The sequence below is a fragment of the Mastigoproctus giganteus genome, chromosome 5 (genome assembly GCF_048544385.1).
Source record: "Mastigoproctus giganteus isolate SK-2022 chromosome 5, ASM4854438v1, whole genome shotgun sequence".
In the NCBI taxonomy this organism is placed as follows: Eukaryota; Metazoa; Arthropoda; class Arachnida; order Uropygi; family Thelyphonidae; genus Mastigoproctus; species Mastigoproctus giganteus.
This window is the reverse complement of record NC_143579.1, coordinates 120897321-120916596: the sequence shown is the minus strand read 5'-3', so window position 1 is coordinate 120916596 and position 19276 is coordinate 120897321. Positions and strand designations below refer to the sequence as shown.

At 37.6% G+C, this 19276-nt stretch overlaps 1 protein-coding gene across 7 annotated transcripts in view; it reads right to left on the bottom strand.

The window, feature by feature from the left end:
* Window positions 1-19276, bottom strand: part of LOC150085668 (polycomb group RING finger protein 1-like) — a 276634-nt gene that overhangs the window by 19072 nt on the left and 238286 nt on the right. For all 7 annotated transcript variants that reach the window (XR_016546933.1, XM_090373434.1, XM_090373435.1 and 4 more), the window contains one exon: window positions 14038-14118. Coding sequence is in view for 6 of the 7 variants with exons in the window: in XM_090373435.1 (XP_090229561.1) it covers window positions 14038-14118 (81 nt within the window). In the remaining variant the exon portion in view is untranslated. The remainder of the gene's footprint in view (window positions 1-14037; window positions 14119-19276) is intronic.

Genomic DNA, 19276 nt, shown 5'->3' with positions numbered 1-19276 from the left:
GGTATTCACAATATGAGATATAACTTAAAACGATGCCGTTTTATTAATAATCTGATTTATTCAGATATAGCTATGTATTCCTGATGCATTTGCACTATATTTATACATAGTCTAGACTCCTTCATAGCTTGAGGCTTATGCCCTAAACGCTTGAGTCTAAATACATGATACACCATCAGGCATCTCTCATATTGTGGAGTTATACTTCATAACTGTTTTGCCATCATTGCATCACTCGGGTACATACCCACCCACCGAAGAAGGGCCAAATAGCCCTGAAACGGTGCCGTCTGGGTGGTGGTATCCATCTGAGAATAAGTAACATTAGTCTTCTCCTTAGGTGAAGCGTTACTTATTCGAAGTAGTGCAATATCATGGCAACTCGTTGTGAAGGTATTCACAATATGAGATATAACTTAAAACGATGCCATTTTATTAATAATCTGATTTATTCAGATATAGCTATGTATTCCTGATGCATTTGCACTATATTTATACATAGTCTAGACTCCTTCATAGCTTGAGGCTTATGCCCTAAACGCTTGAAGCATTTTTATATTAAAAATTCTCAACCCTTAACTATTCTCAACTCTCAATCCTTAATTAGTCTCAATCCTTAACTATGGATAAAAGGAAAAACGAAATAGAGAGAGCCTGTACTAAAAAGAAGCGAAAGGTTATAACTTTAGAACAAAAACTTGATATAATTAGAAGATTCAAATGTGGTGATAAGAAGGCCAAAATTGGAACGCTCTTTTGGAATGAATGATGCAACAGTACAAACAATTTTGAAACAAGCTAATGAATATAAGAACAAAGGTCAAGTCGCATCAATTTCAATGGCTATGCAGTCCACTAGAAGTCAAAGTAATAAAATGATTGAAATGGAACGACTCTTGTCAATTTGGATAGAAGAGTGCAATCAAAAATTAATCCCACTTAGCAGTTACAGCATTAAAATGAAAGCTTTAAGTCTATTCTCCACATTGAAAGAAGACAACGAATCAGGTGAGAAAGGTTTTGTTGGTAATTCAGACTAGTTTGATTGTTTTAAAAAATAACTGTATTGCATAATGTTAGAATTCAAGGTGAGTCTGCAGCAAAATTTCCAGAAGTTTTTCAAAAAATTATTTAAGGTAGTGGCTACGACAAGCAACTTTTCAATGTGGACGAAACAGCGTATTCTGGAAATGAATGCCTTCCAAAACTTTTCTTGCTAAAGAAGAAAAATCGGTATCTGGTTATAAATTATCAAAAGATCAAATAATAATTAGCATTAGTAGAGGCATATGATGCAAGAAAGCAAGCTTATACAGCATCAGCCAAAAAAAAAAAACCCTTCCCATTTCACCCATCCATTTGCTCCAAATGTTTGTCTAGTTCTGCCTTGAATTTACTTAAGCTGTCAACTTCTACGACAGATGGAAGTTTATTGAAGCAATCAACCATCTGCTGGCTAAAGGCAAACTTCGGCACATCTATCCTACATCTGTCTTTCCTCAATTTGAATTTATGCCCTATCAAATGATTATTCTGAGCAAGAGGAAGAATTCCATCAGCATTGAGCATGCTCAAACCATTCAAGGCTTTATACAGCTCAATCAGATCACCTCGCAGGTGCCTAGTCTCCAGGCATTGTAATTTGCACAACTTAAGCCTTTCTTCATAAAAGCAACCCTTTGTTCCATTCACTAATCTTGTTGTCCTTCTGTGTACTTGTTCCAGCAGCTCTACATCCTTCCTAAAATGAGGCCTCCATACCTGTATACAGTACTCAAGGTGCATCCTTACCATTGCCTTATACAAGGGCATGATCATCTCCTTATTCCTGCTAAAAAAATTGCTGTATATCATTGACAAGACACAGTGAGCTACTCTTGCAGACTGTCTGCACTGCTCAGAAAACTTCATATCTGACTGCACAATTACCCCAGGTCCTTTTCATTCTCTACCACCCTGAGTGTAGTACCACACAGTTGATACGTTACTCTGGGGTTACACTGCTACCCATATGCAGTACTTTACATGGGTGGCAAAGGAGATTTCAAACTAAAACCCAGGGTGATAAACTGTACTCAAAATTCTAGGGTGCTCAGGCCAACATGCACTGCCAGTCATTTAGTGTGTCAATAAGAAACGATGGGTGACTAAGCCTCTTTCTGAAGACTGATTCAACACTTGTTTCTGTCCATCAGGCAAGAAGTATTATGAAGAAATAATCTTAATTTTAAAGCTCTGTTGCTTTTGGATAATGCTCCTGGCCATCCCACTGCAGTAGGTGACTCATGTGAAGTAATATTTTCACCACAGAATACAACGTAAATTTTACAGCCCATGGATCGTGGGATCATTGCAACTTTTCAAGGCCTATTACCTGAAAATCACTTTTGAACAGGCAATTCAAGCCACTAAGGGTAACAAACCAATTACACTGGTGGAGCTCTGGAAAAATTATAGTATTAAAAAAGCGATTGAAAATATTCATGAGTCATGGCATCAAGTAACATCGAGCAACACAAGAGCTGTGTGGAAAAATTTTATGCCTCATTGTGCAAATGATTTCATAGGCTTTAGTCAGCAAATAATTTCTGTTGCTGAAGAAATAGCAAACATATGTCAAGAACTAGGCTTTAATGGGGTAGATACCATAAATGTTCGGGAGTTAATTAGACTCACGTTCCGAAGAATTGAGCAATAATGACCTCCTTAATATTGATTAGTGAAGTGCATATGAAGATGAAGACTGCACAGAGGATGAAAATGCACCAACAAAGTAGATAACTTTAAAGGATTTCCAAGAATTGTTTTGCATTGCTGAAATTTTAAAGCAGCAGCAACTTATGAATTTCGACCCTAACTTCGATCACAGCATGCAAGTCCGCCGAAACATAGACAATGTTGTTGTTATTTGGTTTTTAGGAGCATTAGCAACTAAGGCCATATTGCTCCGGGGATATGCGGTGGTCATTCCCGGACCTTTCCGCATCCTCCATATTTGGTGGTCACGGGCTCGAATGCCGGTCTAATCAAGAAGCGTGTGCTACACACTGCTGCTCCTGCCCACCTGGCTACAGAGGTGCCACATACATAGACAATGATTTGAGCTGCTGTAGTGAGATGTATGCAGAGAAAAGGAAACAAAAGAGCATGCAAACTACTTTGGACAAATATTTATTATGGAAGTAAATTGCGTATATGAACTACATAATAAACTGAATTGTTTCAAACATCTTTGTTCTCCTTTGTAGTTATATTGGCAATAAAAATGGTTATTTTGAAAGCCTATCGGATGATGACAGTACTCTATTCAGTAATGAATAGAGTATTACATTGATTATTATATTCGATAAACATGTTTTAGCATTAGCATAGGCACATGATGCAAGGAAGTGAGCTTATAGCATCAGCCAAAAAAAAAAAAAAAAAAAAAAGCACCCTTCTCATTTCACCCATCCACTCCCTCCAAATGTCTGTCTAGTTCTGCCTTGAATCTATTTAAGCTATCAACTTCTATGACAGATGGAAGTTTGTTCTAGCAATCAACCACCCCCTGGCTAAAGACAAATTTCCACACAAATTTCCTAGAACTGTCTTTCCTCAATTTGAATTTATGCCCTCTCAGGCGATTATTCTGAGCAAAAGCAAGAATCCCATCAGCATTGACAATGCTCAAACAATTCAAGGCCTTATACATCTCAATTAGTGATCTGATTGAGATCAGATCACCTCGCAGGTGCCTAGTCTCCAGACACTAACTTGCAAAACTTAAGCCTTTCTTCGTAAGAGAAACCCTTTGGTCCATTCACTAATCTTGTTGACCTTCTCTGTACTTGCTCCAGCAGGTCTACATCCTTCTTAAAATGAGGCCTCCAGAACTTTTCACTTAACACGGCATCTTCAAAGGATACATTAACTGTGTAAAGTGGGGGTCCCCTGTACACACCAAGGATGTTGTTCCAGAAAGCTGATATTGAGGGAATAAATGAGGAAGAAAAGTTGGTTTTGTGAGTTTGAAGTTGAACGATAAATGGATGTTGACTGGTTGGAGCATGTGTTAGAACTGGTTTGGAATAGAGAGGGGAAATTATAGAAGCCAATTCAAAAGAACAGTGCCCATGCAAGTATCTATTGAAAAGGCATTCAGTAGAAAATATCACCAGAACATCTAGACATGAGACAGAAAATGGAGAGACTTCATAAGACGGGTCATTAAGTAATCTGATTAATCAACCTCTTTTGAATGGGGTCAAAAGAAGCCTGAGAGGTTTTGGGGGGGGGGCATCACCCAATGTGGGAACAATATTCCATGGTAAGGTGGATTTGAGATTTGTACAGAGTAGAACTGTTGTTGTTATTTGGTTTTTAGGAGCATTAGCAACTAAGGCTCTATTGCTCCGGAGATATGCGGTGGTCATTCCCTGACCTTTCTGCATCTGGTGGTCATGGGCTCGAACCCCGGTCTAATCAAGAAGTGTGTGCTACGCACTGCTGCTCTTGCCTATGGAAGCGCCTACAGAGTAGAAACTGATGTGCATGTGTGTGTGAGAGAGAGAGAGAGAGAGAGAGAGAGAGAGAGAGAGAGAGATTACAAGTCAACATAATCCCTAATAGAGATATGTGATATTGTCCAGAAATCTATGGGTAATCAAAGATAAGCACAAGAGCTGTTGATTCCTTTTTGCATGATACAAGACAAGACTGAGTTTCGGAAGAATTGAAATTAACTAAGTTATCTTTGCCCCACTGGAGAATTACCTGGAGATCAGCATTTGAGGAATTGGTAGTGGATATTTGAGAAGTTGAAGCTGTTTGTGCAGGGCAAGGTTTTTCAAACTGGAAAGTGGAACTGAATCTTGGGAACACAACATTACTGGAGAAGTTAGAAGACAGAGAACTGCCTATCATCACCTGCAGCTAGTGGTCAGAGAGAGAACTAGATATCCAATTACAAAAAACAGTCAACAATCCATAAGATAGTAGCTTATTCAGAAGGTCTTTGTACCAAACAGTGATCAAAAGCCTCAGAAATGTCAAGAACAACTGTGTGAGTTTTGTGAAACTTGAATTTGTCTGTACATGGGTAATATAACTCAAAATATCACCAGTGGATTGACAACTGATGGTAGGTTTCAAGATAATTTATAAGTCAGTGGTTAATGATTTCTCCATTACTTTGAATAGAGTAGAGGTAAGTGCAATGAGATGATGATTGTCTCATTTTTTAGTCCTTTTTAGTAACTGGCTGGATATGAGCAAATTTACAAACAGAAGGAAAATCACCAGTGAAATAAGAAAGTGTAAAAGAGGCAAGCAGAACAGGAGTTAGCTTAGCAGCACAGGCTTGGAGAACAAGTGGATTAATACTACCATGACTTGAAGCTTTCTTGGCATCAAAGATTGTTTAAAATTCTCCTGACATCCTTTTGATGGAAGACCACTGGAAGCACTGAGTGAAGTGTACTGGGAAAAGTTTGTCTGTTTGTTTGTTATTTGGTTTTTAGGAGCATTAGCAACTAAGGCCATATTGCTCCGGGAATATGCGGTGGTCATTCCCTGACTGTTCCACATCCTCCGTATTTGCTGGTGACGGGATCGAACCCCGGTCTAATCAAGAAGCGTGTGTTACCCATTGCTGCTCCTTCCCACCTGGCTACGGAGGCACCACTGGGAAAAGTGGAGATCTAGATTGTTAGTACAAGAATTAGAAGAAAAGTAAGATGCTATCAGGTTAGCTTTATCTTTAGCTGAGGCGGCAATAGAACCATCATATTTTTAACAGAGGTGGGAATATGGATGGGCAAAAGTTGTGGCCAGTAGTTTTTTTTATTATTATTATTATTATTATTATTATTAGCCATATGGTGCAAGGAAGCCTGAGGCTTATGCTGCACCAGCCAAAAAAAAAATTTCTGAGTTACCCTGTGTGTGTGTGTGTGTGTGTGTGTGTGTGTGTGTGTGTGTGTGTGTGTGTGTGTGTGTGTGTGTGTGTGTGTGTGTGAGAGAGAGAGAGAGAGAGAGAGAGAGAGAGAGAAGAGAAGTAGAAGGAAATCACCAAGAAAGAGAAGAATGATGATATCCAGCTGAGGACCCTGGGCATACCAAACATGTGTGTGTGTGTGTGTGTGTGTGTGTGTGTGTGTGTGAGAGAGAGAGAGAGAGAGAGAGAGAGAGAGAGAGAGAAGAGAAGTAGAAGGAAATCACCAAGAAAGAGAAGAATGATGATATCCAGCTGAGGACCCTGGGCATGCCAAACCCATACTCACCAGATGTGAGCCCCTGGGGTTTGACAAGAGACCATAATGTTCAACTACCGTTTGGAAAAGAAGAAAGTTTTCTACTCCTGCTCAAAATTTAGTTTGGACTGATTAATAGCTGCCTTACAATTTTTGCAAGCTTTAGTGTGGGCAGAAAACATCCTGAAGATTTTTTATGCAAGCCAATTGTGATATACATTTTTTCTTGAATAGTCTTAGTACACTTATTGGAAAACCAAAGTTTAGATAAAGGATGAGATTTTAAGGTGGAGCATAATAAAGGATTTCATACCTACAAGAATAATTTCACTGACATAATATGAATAAATATTAAAATCATAGGATTTAAACAGTAATCCGGCCAAGGAAAAGAAAAACAGTAATCTTAGAGATCATCTCATTTTGCATTCTTGTAATTTGAAACAACAACGAGTCCGAGAATGGCCATGAAAAAGGCTCCAATGGAGAAGAGACCATCACCAGGTTGTGATCTGAGGCGCCTAGAGGACCACTCATCATTACTGTGTACTTGAAAGCATTGTTCATGAGAAAAGGTCAAACATGTTGAGTGTGGGGTTAGGATTGTCTGGTATTCTGACAGTAAATGAACAATCTGTGCAAGGTCATTAGCCAATTGAGTGTGTGGTTAGGATTGTCTGGCATTCTGACAGTAAATGAACAATCTGTGCAAGATCATTAGCAAATGCAAAGGCCTCATCATCTTGACCAACTGAGTCTGTGTGACTAGAAAATGGAAATCAGATTTTAAAGCTCACAACTCCAGTTGGAGCTCAATGTTAAAATCACCAAGGAAAATTACCTTACTGTTAGAAAAGTTGGAATGGAGAAAGTAGAGTTTCAAAGAAAGGAAGTGAAAGAGTTCCAAATGATTAGTGGAACTGGGAGAAAGATAAAGGCAACAGATGGATTTGACAGAATGAGGTAGATTGATTTTAAGCCAAAGATCAAAAATAGGAGATTTCAAATTGCTGTTTTGACAGAATGGGATATAGAGACAGATTTTAAGTGAGTGAAGATCAAAAAGAGGAGATTCCAAATTATTAAGCCTTTAACAGGGAATATCAGAGTGGACATACGCAAAAGTACCATCTTTAATGCAAAAGGAATCATACAGTGAATAATTAGGGCAACCGAGATGAGCAGTGGTTGAGATAACTGAGAATTTGGATTCTGACAGAAAAAGTAAGTAGGGCTTAAAAGTAGACTACAGATGGAAATGGACATCGAGATTGGAACTGAGACCATGTACATTTGTGAAATGAATGAGGATGTTTTTGGGTGGTTTAGATCTTTTTGAAGTTAAGTTTATTCTATTAGTTTCACTATTCATGATGTATTTCAGTAGTATAGTAAAAGTAGAGGGGGAGGTTGTATAAAGTAATGAAATTTGGATATGGCACACATATAGCAAGAAAACATCTAGCTCCTTGAGGTAACGTGGTCTCGACAGGTGTCAGCATAATCCCAACAGCTGTAATTCTGGCAGCCATAATCCCAATAGTCATAATACCCTATTAACAGCAAGGAATAAAAAATCTCAAATTCTGACAAGCTATAATGCCAATAATACTTGATGTGAAAATTCTAGGAATTAATAGTTTTTTTTCTGTAGATCATTGTCCTCATATTTCCTTTTGAGAAATTTATTGAAAAAGGATTATAGCATTTGTGTTTATTCCCTCTGATGAAATCCATCAGCATTCAACATTCTGAATCCCTATTTGCCAACAGAAGTTAGCGATGTGATCAAGATGTTCAAATACAATTATATTTGTGGAAGAATAAGACAATATTTGTATTTCGAAGAATAAGACAGTATTTGTATTTCGAAGAATAAGACTGTATTGTTGTTTGTGCAACACTGTTATTTCTACCAAATTTGTGGTCCGTGTATGACCCACAGTTCTAGGAATTCCATGTACTACCCAAAATATCGTTGAAGCTTGATACAGAAGGTGGAATGACAAACTGGACAAGCACACATTGGCATCTATAGTATTATCGAAGAATTTCAGAAAGAAAAGCAGCATGTTTTTAACCAAGTTGAATGCATACCGTGCGGTGAACCCTGTCCAAAACCAAAGAAGGAGATAATTGATCGAGAAGTGAAAATTTTGTTGGTTAAGAATGATCGTGAAAATCAATGTTGATTACCTTTGTGGAATTGCTCATAGTGTTTCATTCTAATTAATAATGTTAAATTAAATTAATTTAATATTTAGTAAATCAGAATTTTATGTTATTCAAAAATGACATTTAATTATTATAATTTATTTAATTATTTTAAATAGTTAATGACATTAATGTACATATGCAACTTATGTAATTTAGCAAAAAATGCAATGCTTAAATATAAAACTACTAAATAAAATTAAGTTTTGAATTTCCATTTGATTTTTTAAAATTTCTTTTCTTTTCTTTGGCTTGTCTGGATTATTGTTGTTGGTATGATCCAAACACTACCGCAACAATGCCCCCTGTATACACACTAATCAGACTACCTCTAGTCATTATCAGTCAGAGTAGAGGCAATGAGATTATGCACTAGCTGATTAGGATGTCTCCTAGGAGGCTATAGTTATACCCTTGAAATGTAAGGACAATTGGATCTCACTGTGATGTCTATCGTAACCTCAAAAGACATCAATCATACTGCATGATGGAAGAGATGGGGCTGTCAGAGCTTTGCTCTGGGTTTTGCCACTTCCAGCAAAGTGCTGCCATTACACCGTTTAATGAGAGTCATCTACCACTAAGTATTGCCCAGTAACACAGAGGGGCAGCATTCCTCTGTGGTGTGGACACCACATCTCGGCCCCTGCTTACATTGGTTCATATCTGAGTATACTAGGTATACTTAGATATGAATATATCTGAGTATATGGCATTTTGTGGGTTTTACTCAGGGTGATTAACAGTTCCACAATGGTGGAACTGTTAGTAACCCTGTGTGATTCTTTCACTAACAGAACCACAAACAAAACAGATATCACTCACAGAATGACCGGACTTCATCGAAATTTGATCCAAGTGTCACTTGAATGTCAGCATCAACTCACAAGTGTTACCTGAATCAGCATTTTAGACTCCCAGGTAGCAAGCCCTAGTTTGTTATACCAGAGAGAATGCCTGTGACAAGCCTCAGTGACCAATGTTTGCTCCTTTTACCCCTTGGTAGATCAACTTTTCTGCCAAGCTTTCTGGCCTTGCCATGGGGAGGCAGGAGCAGTGCCTGGTATGACCAAGCAAAGGTTAGTGAGAGTTAGAAGAATGATAAAATAAAGGTAACTTTCATTCCTTGCTTTTTCAAGTACTTTTTGAAAGGATTGCTATTATTAAATAAGAAGTATTACTAAATGGAGAAAATTGAAAGAACTAGTAGATTTTGAAAAATCGTACTTGAAGTACAGAGAAATTGCTCTGTCACAAACTGCTTGGCACCTGGGACCAAATGCTGTGGGGAAAAATTGTTATGGAATTACAGCAATGAATGCATCATCATCGGCTTTACTTTCAATGGGAGAGGGCACCCTCTCTTTTTGTTCAACATGCCTATGCATTCTTGCACTTGAAATGATGGCTGGATAACAGAGAACCATTGACACCCAGGGTCCTGAGCTGGATATCACCATTCTTCTCTTTCTTGGTGATTCCTTTCTACTTCTCTTTCTCTCAGGGTAACTCGAGAATTTTTTTTTTAGGCTGGTGCAGCATAAGCATCAGGCTTCCTTACACCACTATATGGCTAATAATAATGTCTTCTAGGGTTTTTAGCACCTATGGCCAAAATTCAAAAATGCATCTTTAATTTTTACTAAATTACTATTTAACAACTAAATTAATATAATATAATTCAATGTTTTAATTAACATATTTGTTGGATGATAAGACACTCATTTTAGGAGAATTTGGAAAAATATTTTTTATTTTTCCAAAATTCTGGGCTGAAAGATATTTCAACCAGAAGTAGGGTTGAAATATCTTTCAGATGACCTGTTTCCATTTTCTTTGGCTTACTAAAGCACATTTCTGGAGGTCACTGCCATAAAACAATAAAAACAATTGGCACTTTCCAGGTTACTGGGCTTTTCTGTTGGTGCAATTCATTATAAACGGGTAGTAAACTCGATCTTATTGCATTTGCGATAATACTGATAGCTGGAATTCTGTGGGTTTTTACGTTATTATGGTGAAATGTTTGTCTCCTTCCCTGAAATCTTCAGTCATATAAAAAATATATATAAATAGCGTAACGTAAGTCTGAAGCTACATGAGTCGGCGACTTACTGTATCGAAAAATGTTCAGCAACCTAAGTAAAAAGTATGGGAATAGATAAAAAACAAAAAAATTTACCACGCACTACTCGCATGTCCAATCCGATGCTTCCATCTATTTTTTACAATGTCGCATATGGTTTGGTCACCAATATTATAATGGTTCTTTAGAGATTTAACGGATACACTGTTTTCAAACTTTTGAATAATTTCTAGTTTTTGTTTAATTGAAAGCACAACTCTTGTGTTTGCCCATCATTTTCGCGATTTTTACACAAAAAAAAAAGTTACTACAAACAAAAAAATTCCGACATCCCTGACATAAATAACAAAACAAAATTTGCCCTTTTGAGGTGCGATGGAACACAACAATCGATGACGCACTAAAACAAACTAAACATCTTGCCTCTTTTTTTTTTTTTTTTTTTTTGAGCGGTGGGTGTGAAGGCAGTGGGAGGCTGCAAAATAATAAGATAAATGATGACTTATAACACAGATTCTTGTTGCTTATTTACAACTTGCAAAACATCTGTTTATACCTATTATAGTTGTTACCTGAATTTTATATAAGATTTCTGGTTGATTTTTTTTTTTTAAATTTGGAGTCTTGAAGTGTCCCAGTTAATCTGATCCCGGTAAATCGAGAGTCTGCTGTAATTGGATCGATCCCATCCACCCCAGGTGCCTTTTTTTTTTCATTTAACTACAACAATTTCTCTTCCACTTTCCTCTGTTATTACAAAATCATTTAGCTGTCTGTTAGAGTTTTATAAACTTCTGGCATCCATTTCCCTAGAGAAATTCTCATGTGTGAATGTAGATGCAAAATACTTATTCAGTTTGTCAGCAACCTGAGAAGGATCACGAACAGTTAAACCATCAATATCAAGTGGACCAATGTGATTCATGCCCTTCCTTCTAGTGTTTACATATGTAAAGAAGTCTTTGCTGTTTTGGTTTGCATGTTGTAAAAGATATATTTTAGAATGACAATCACCTCTCGTAAAGTGGAGATTTTTTTTAAAGAAGAGAGATACAAGGATAGAGAACATGTTAGGCTGAAACCTTTGTTGACAAAGGTTTTTCAAAGGTTTTTTGCTATTAGTTTTCAAATGATTGCAAAATCTCAATCTGCAACTATGCTCAGTCATACCAAAAATTGAAAACTAAATAGGTCTGAAAAGCATTTCACACCTGTATAGCTTTGGGAGCAGCTAAATTATATTTTGATAAATACTTGAATTTTTCTGTAATTTCAATGACACAATCAATTATAAAAAGCTTTTATTTCATTATAAGAGTTCCTTACAAATGACTGTTGCTCTTATCCCATGTTTTGTGAATTCATTTGGTTGCAGAAGAACCAACAATTCCTAACTTAATGATGTGGACCTAATCTTGTAAGAGCTAATATTTAGTTTAACTACAGTCCACACAGTTTGTCTACATTAATACAGTAAAACCTTCATTTAATGGACTATATTGGGTAAGGTTGTATCCCCTAAATCTATTTTCTGTTAAAAGAAATACGTAGTCTTTGAAGCTACCAGAATGTTATGAAAAAAAAAGTGTTGTACAGGTCGACCATCACTAATTCGGCCACCGGTAATCCGGTTCCACCGGTAATTGGGACATAATTTCTGCGAATGTAATTTAAAATTTCTCAGGTTGGCACACTGACTGCAGCTACTGTTTTGGTAGCGTTGGTTGCAGCATCAGCTGTTGGCGCGAACTCTTAAGCACTGCCAAGCCTTTCCCACTTGTTTTTCTGCATTTATTATTATAATCTGCTCACATTTAGCCCCAGCTATGGTTCCAATGCATAAAGGAAGTGCCTCACATGGTGTAAAGCGCAAACACCATACATTGTCCATAACAGATAAAGTTGAACTTCTGAAAAAACTCAACAGCAGTGTGTCTGTGAGAGGTTTAACTCTGCTTAATTGTAAATTCCAGAAATTTTTCTCAGTTCCTCTTATTTTAGTAATTTTCTTTTAGCCATTCATTTTTAGATTTTTTTTTTTTTTTTACAATACACTTATACAAACTTTGGGGAAAACAACACAATATGATGGATAATACAAGCCGCTAACGAACTTGTTTTCACAAAATCTCTAACGATACTGACAAACTTATTGCGTCGTTTGAGAGTTGTATTTTATCACAATTAGTTTTATTGCAGTGCTCACCAAGCGTGCAATAAGCTAATCACAAATGACCTTCAGGTGTATGCCGTAATAGCGTCACAAGTATGTGGCCGACACGGCTTCTCAAGAAATAAAGTAACCTACTGGGCCACGTTGGCCCCATATATATGCGACATAAAAAAAAAAGACAACACTGACATTACAATATTTATTTTAGAATTACTAATCAAATTATTTGCTAAAAAAAAAAAAAAAGACAACACTGACATTACAATATTTATTTTAGAATTACTAATCAAATTATTTGCTAAATATTTTTTGGCCTCTGGGGAATTTTTTTATTAAACTAGCTTGGCAGTCAACGCGTTAAAGGTAGGATGAGGTGGTTAGCTGTTGGGTAAACCGTATGTGCTAAAATAACCACCGACGATCTGGCAAACTCACTAATTCGGCACCCACAGATCCCAACGCTGCTGGATTAGTGACAGTCAACCTGTACTATGAAATAAAAAACATAAAATTTTGTCATACTTTATCTTACTGCACCTACCAGTTGTGTACAGCAGAACAGTTTGAAATTTTGCATGTATAGTGGCAGTGGTCGCTCTGACAAAATCTTACTTGGAGTTTGAAAAGCATTCAAGTAACCTCCCTGAGGTTCAGATTACTTACCAATGATGGCTGGCATGCTTGGCAAGTTTTTGGATGGTGATGACTCTGGTTCTCTAAATATTTCAACTGATGGCAAATACCATTACACTAAGGCAAATGGTATTTGCTATATATGTCACTGGATCCAGTTTGAATGAAAAGAGTGGTTTGGTTGAACGCTGTATATTTTTTCTGCAACCCATTAAATTTATATTCATTAAAGAGAGGGCTTACTCTATAATAAATACCATTTGCCAATACTCAAACTAATTAAACCAATACTCCATCCAATTAAACCAAAGCCAATACTCAATCTTGAATGTAAAAAAAAAAACATTCAAGAATTACAACAATTGCTACCATCAAAACAAAAGATTAATTATACCAATGTTTGTCTTTTTGAAATGGAAGTTCATTTTAGCATAACAATGTTTTTTCTTTTGAGTAAGTCTACCAGGCAATAATAAATAATTCTAACTAATCTATTTACCATTCCATTGCTGAAATAGTAAAATTTCAGCTTTCAAATAAAGTTTTAGACTGAAAAGACTTAAATACCGAGAAAGAAATTTTTATTCTAGCACTATTATTAAATACTTTCAATAATAAAATACCTAAGTGGTTCTGTGGTTTGGAGTTTCATGAATGATTATGCAGTAAAGGAAATTCAAGACAAATTTAAACATTACCTGGTCTTTCCAAAATGAAAGCCAAACCCTTTTTAAACAGTGATTCTCTGTAAGTATTCTGCCAGTACAAAATACATCAATCTGAAAGATTAATTATCATAACTTATAAAAATTGAATATAAAAAACATTGAATTATATAAAAAGATCTTTAAGTTATAATGCAATTACTAAAGAACATTATGTAGGTACGAAAGGAGTTAAAGAAGCACTACTGCATGAAAAATAAATTTAGTTCTTTCAATTAATTGACAAATGGATTTGGATACAAGCCAACTGCAAAATGCTATATTCTTATTTCGAACAACATTAGCACATTTATTGGAAAATCATGATATACGAGGTACATTCAAAAAGTTCCTGGAATTTTATATGATTTTACATAATTTATACAGTTGGGCTTACTAACCTAATCACTTTCAAAACTTTCCTTCTGTGTGCAAGCATGCACACAAATTTGCTCCATTGGTCTTCTCAAGCTTTGAAACATTCTTTAAAATATGGTTTTTTTAATGCACATAGGGCCCATCATTTTATCTGATGTCATCCACTATAAGTGTGTTAGTTGTCTGATGGCGCCGGGGGTTCCCCCATCTCTGCTGTCATCCCACTATAGCAAAACAATGATGCCAAAGCCCCATTTTCAGTTTAGGGAACAGCTAGAAGTCAGACGGTGCAATTGGGAGGGGGGAGTAGGGAGGCTGCTGCATGACTGATTTTTTTCATAGCCAAGAACTACTGAACTGCTGTTGGCATGTTACTGAGTGTATTGTCATAATGCAGGAACCAGCCATCCTTCCATTTTTGAGGTCATCTTTGCCTCACATTCTCCATGCAAATGTATCAAAACCACAACATAGTAAGCGGCAGTAATGCTTCTCCCCTAGTCATAAATTCATGGCACACTAAGCCCCTCATCATTGAAAAAGAGGTCATAGGTGAACATCCAACAATCATTTCCAATGACCACTTTTCTTACAAAGCTTGGATCCTGCATAAACTTTTCGAACAAATCACCTGCTATCCCTCTGATTGTCCAACGGTAAGAGTGGAACAAACTTTGCACACACGTGACGCATCCCTAAATCTTGCTTCAGGATTGGGTGTGCTGAGCCTACAGTCCAACTTCATGAGGAATCTCAACAACAGTCATTCACTTATCATTTTGCATGAGTTCCTTCACATTTAATTTTGTGAAGTCGAAGGGTCATATTGCGAACGGTTCACTGCGAGGTTCATCTTTGAGTGTTTCCCGTCCATTTTTAAACTGATTAAACCACTCGTAAGCTGCTGTTTTCTTCAAAGCATTATCTCCATAAACTTTTATGTAATGCTTGCATTGCATATTTAAAGAACTTGATGTTAACACACAGTTCAAATTGCGACATTCTGCAATCAATCAGTTGTGACAGAAAGAGAAAGTGGGTCATGTTGGATTGTAGATGAATATGGGCATCAATGAAATTGGATCTGAGATTATGTACATGCACAAATGTACATAATCTCAATAGGAAATTTTTAAGTTCATTTCATTATTTTGGCTATTCAAATTGCACTGAGAAAAAAGGTGCGAATTGAAATTTGTGTGGTGACCGAAATTTTTGTATACACCCAACATCAAGGTATACCCAACTCCTCAACATAACGTGGTTTCAGTAAATTTTGTCAAGTTCTAAAAAGTTTGCAGAACATAAAACTACAGGTTTTAATTAAGTATTCGATAAAGTTATAATTAATTGATAAGAAAGTACTATATTTACTTTTCATTTCTGTTAATCACAGAAAAGAGAAAAAAATTAATTAATTTTAAAAAAAATTCCTGAAATGTAATGCACTGCATAGTTACTAAATATGTTTTTTCAAGTAGTAGCGTTTGTGGCACCTGAGGCAAAACCTTGTCATGGTGCCTAATTCATATAGTATCTTAACACGCATATATATGCAGTAGTGCATCTAGCAGTACCTATTTTAGGCGTTGCCTCTGGTAAGTGCCTCCCTTGCAAATCTCTAGTGCTGGGCCTGAATAAGAACCACAAATGTCAAAAAAAATCTTGTCCTATTTACTATAGAATGGATTGTACAGGTTGGTTATTTTAGTGCTCTGGATATGTGTTTTTTAAAGTGGTTAATTTGGTTGATTGGATCAGTGCATCAGCGACTAAGGCTATAATGCGCAAAAGCCAATTTTTTTTTTTTTTTTTTTTTTTTTAAGTGGTGCCATTTGCATTATTTGGATGAAAAACGTGTGTCCTGGTTCCTTAGTGGATAGTGAGCCCATTGATACCTTTTTTTATGCCAGACTTCTAAGGGATTACTATGTTATGAACGATTTTTAATTTTTGCTTTGTCTCCCTGTGTTGTCGTTCCTTCAAAATGGCTACACCATACAGGTCTGGCCATTAATTTATAGACACAGTTTTCATTTACCATTCTTAGTTCATTCTACTTCTGTGACAGTTGTGTTATAGTGTACACTGAACCTATGATCTAAATTCTTTATCTTGTAGTTATTATTTTGCTGAGTTGCTGTTTTAGTCTGCTTACCTGGAATTATATGCATTCAACAAATAATTTTGCTTCTGTGAGGTGGCCATTGTTTCTTACTCACATAGAACAAAGGCTTTTGTTTGGTCTGACAAGTCACGTAGTTCCCACACGTCATACAGGAACCACGTGACAAGTCACGTGGTTCCTGTATGGAGTGTGGATATACTTTACTAACGTGGTGCTGTTCCCTACCAACAGCCCAACAAACTGTCAGTCATATTGTTCAGTCCCGAACAGCCCTATGAACTTGTGGCTGGTGCCAGACTTCAGCATCTGTGTCCCTCTGTATAATGCAACCATTAGTTGCCCGATAATCCAAATTGTCCCTATTATCCAGATTTCCCCAAAATGAGTAACACAGCGTTTGAAGTCCTTGACAAAGACCGATCAGAACACCCTATCTGCTCTAGAAATGAGGGCCCTGCTCCAGGGTACAACAGAACCAAGCCAACGTTAAGAAGAGAGACACAGATCTGTCTGACTCTCCAGTGACCAGAGAAGCTCAGGAGGTTTTAAATCCCCATATCGATCACGTGAGGCTTCAAGCCAAACTTGAAGTCCTCACACAGGACAGGGAAACATGAATGCCACATTGCTCCCCCCTTTGCTGAGGTGTTGAGGAACTGAGTAAAACAAATGCCAAACCATCCAGCCAAAGTCCAAAACAACAAGGTTACCAAAAGGCCAGAGTCCCACATCATCCTTGTAAAGCCAGTAGAGACTCCACAACTTGAAATGAGCAAAGCACTTATAAAGAAGTGCTTACAAAGAACCTGACTGAGCAAATTAAAACAATATGAATCAAAATCATAAGGAAGACTAGACATCCAGGATGATTATTGAAACAGACACCAGGGAGGAGGCACAAACCATACTTAAAAGCACTGAAATGACAAATTATGGGCTTAGGACAGGGTCCCAAAGAAGAATGGGGCCTCCATCCTGCCTATGATATTGATCAGAGCATGACACCAGACGAACTCAAAACAGAGATCTTCGACAAGAACTTAAGCATCTACCTCCAAAAAGAAATAGACAAAGAAGAATGCCCTAAATTCAAAACCAAGAGAAGTCCCCCACAAGTATCAAATGGGTTGTAGAGCTATCTACCAGAGTTGGACAAATCCTAAGAGCCCAAAATAGGACATTCCTTGGATGGGGGCAGGCATGGATTTAGAGAATATATATAGATCCCCAAATGTTATTGATGCCTCCACTTCAACCACACCTCGCACACGTGTCAATCAGCAAGAATCCACCTATGGTCACTGTGCCCAAAAAGGACATGATTTCAAGGCCTGCCCATCAAAAGATCAGCCACCGGTTTGTGCCAGCTATAAAGTTGCAAAGGCTCCCCACCAGCACTTTATAAGCGACAACTGCCTAGTATACCAAAAGATAAAGAGCCTGAACCAACTATACATTAACTGTGGATAGACACCCTCCATCCAACCACATATCAGAGATTAAGATAACCCAACTAAATGGTAATGGTAATGCAAAGGACAAGGGATGTTGCAGACCAACTGAAAGTCAAGATAAGAGAAAACCAATATACATATTTCTCCTCAAGGAACCCTACATCCACTATTGGGCTGTGGTGGGGTACCCCCACATCCTACAAAACTGTGCAAAGTAAAACTGATCACCCATGGGCTGCTATTATCATTAGAAACCCAAATATCATGATGACCAAGTTCATTCCACTCTGTCCCTCTACCAGTGCTTGCACTGAAGTTAGTATCCTGCTTGGAATGCTGTTTCTCCTCTCCATCTACTGACATCCTGGGGAAGCCATCTCCACAGCAACAGGCATTATACAAACAGCTATCCAGCTTCTCCCAGGGAGGCAACTTGTGATAGGATTTGACTCCAACTGCTGCTCTGTGGTTTGGCACAGCCAAACGCCGGATACAATGCTGTACAGAGTGGTGCAAAGCTCGAGGACTCTCTTATTGCGTCTGGTCTTCAAGTTATAAATCAACTAGGTCATCTCACCACCTATGGTGGTCCCCTCTGGGAGAGTATCATAGATGTAACCACCCCTGATATAGCCAATAAGCTGGCATATTGGACGGTTCAGAAATCTTGGACCATGTCGGACCACAGTGCGATTACCTTTTCCCCAGTCTGCTCTGTGGAATGGTCAACTTCAACACCAAGAGATATAATTTGATATAATATAGAGAAAGCTGACTGGCAAAGTTTCCAAGTGGAACTTTCCAGAAGGCTCCCAGAGGAAAACTCAATGCCTGCTATGCATCCGCCTGATGTCTGCATTAAAAATGTCACCAGAATCATCCGAAATGCCTGTGAACTTTCAATCTCACATAGGAGGCAGTACAGATATGCAGTTTCCTGGCAGAACTCAAATCTTGGAAACCTACCAAGGAGAGTGAACCATGCCAGGAAGGCGTACCAACGGCCCATGCCTCTCTTCCCACACGTGAAGTAGAATATGCTCGGGAGGAATATCATGTAATCAGGAATGCATACACAGATGAAATCCGAAAATGCAAGAGAGAGTTGTGGCAAACCTTGGTTGCCACTGCTTGCTTGTGTGTTTGTTTTGTTATTTGGTTTTTAGGAGCATTAGCAACAAAGGCCATATTGCTCCGAGGATATGCGGTGGTCATTCCCTGACCTTTCTGCATTTTTCATATTTGGGTTGCCACTGCAGGGAATGAGGATCTG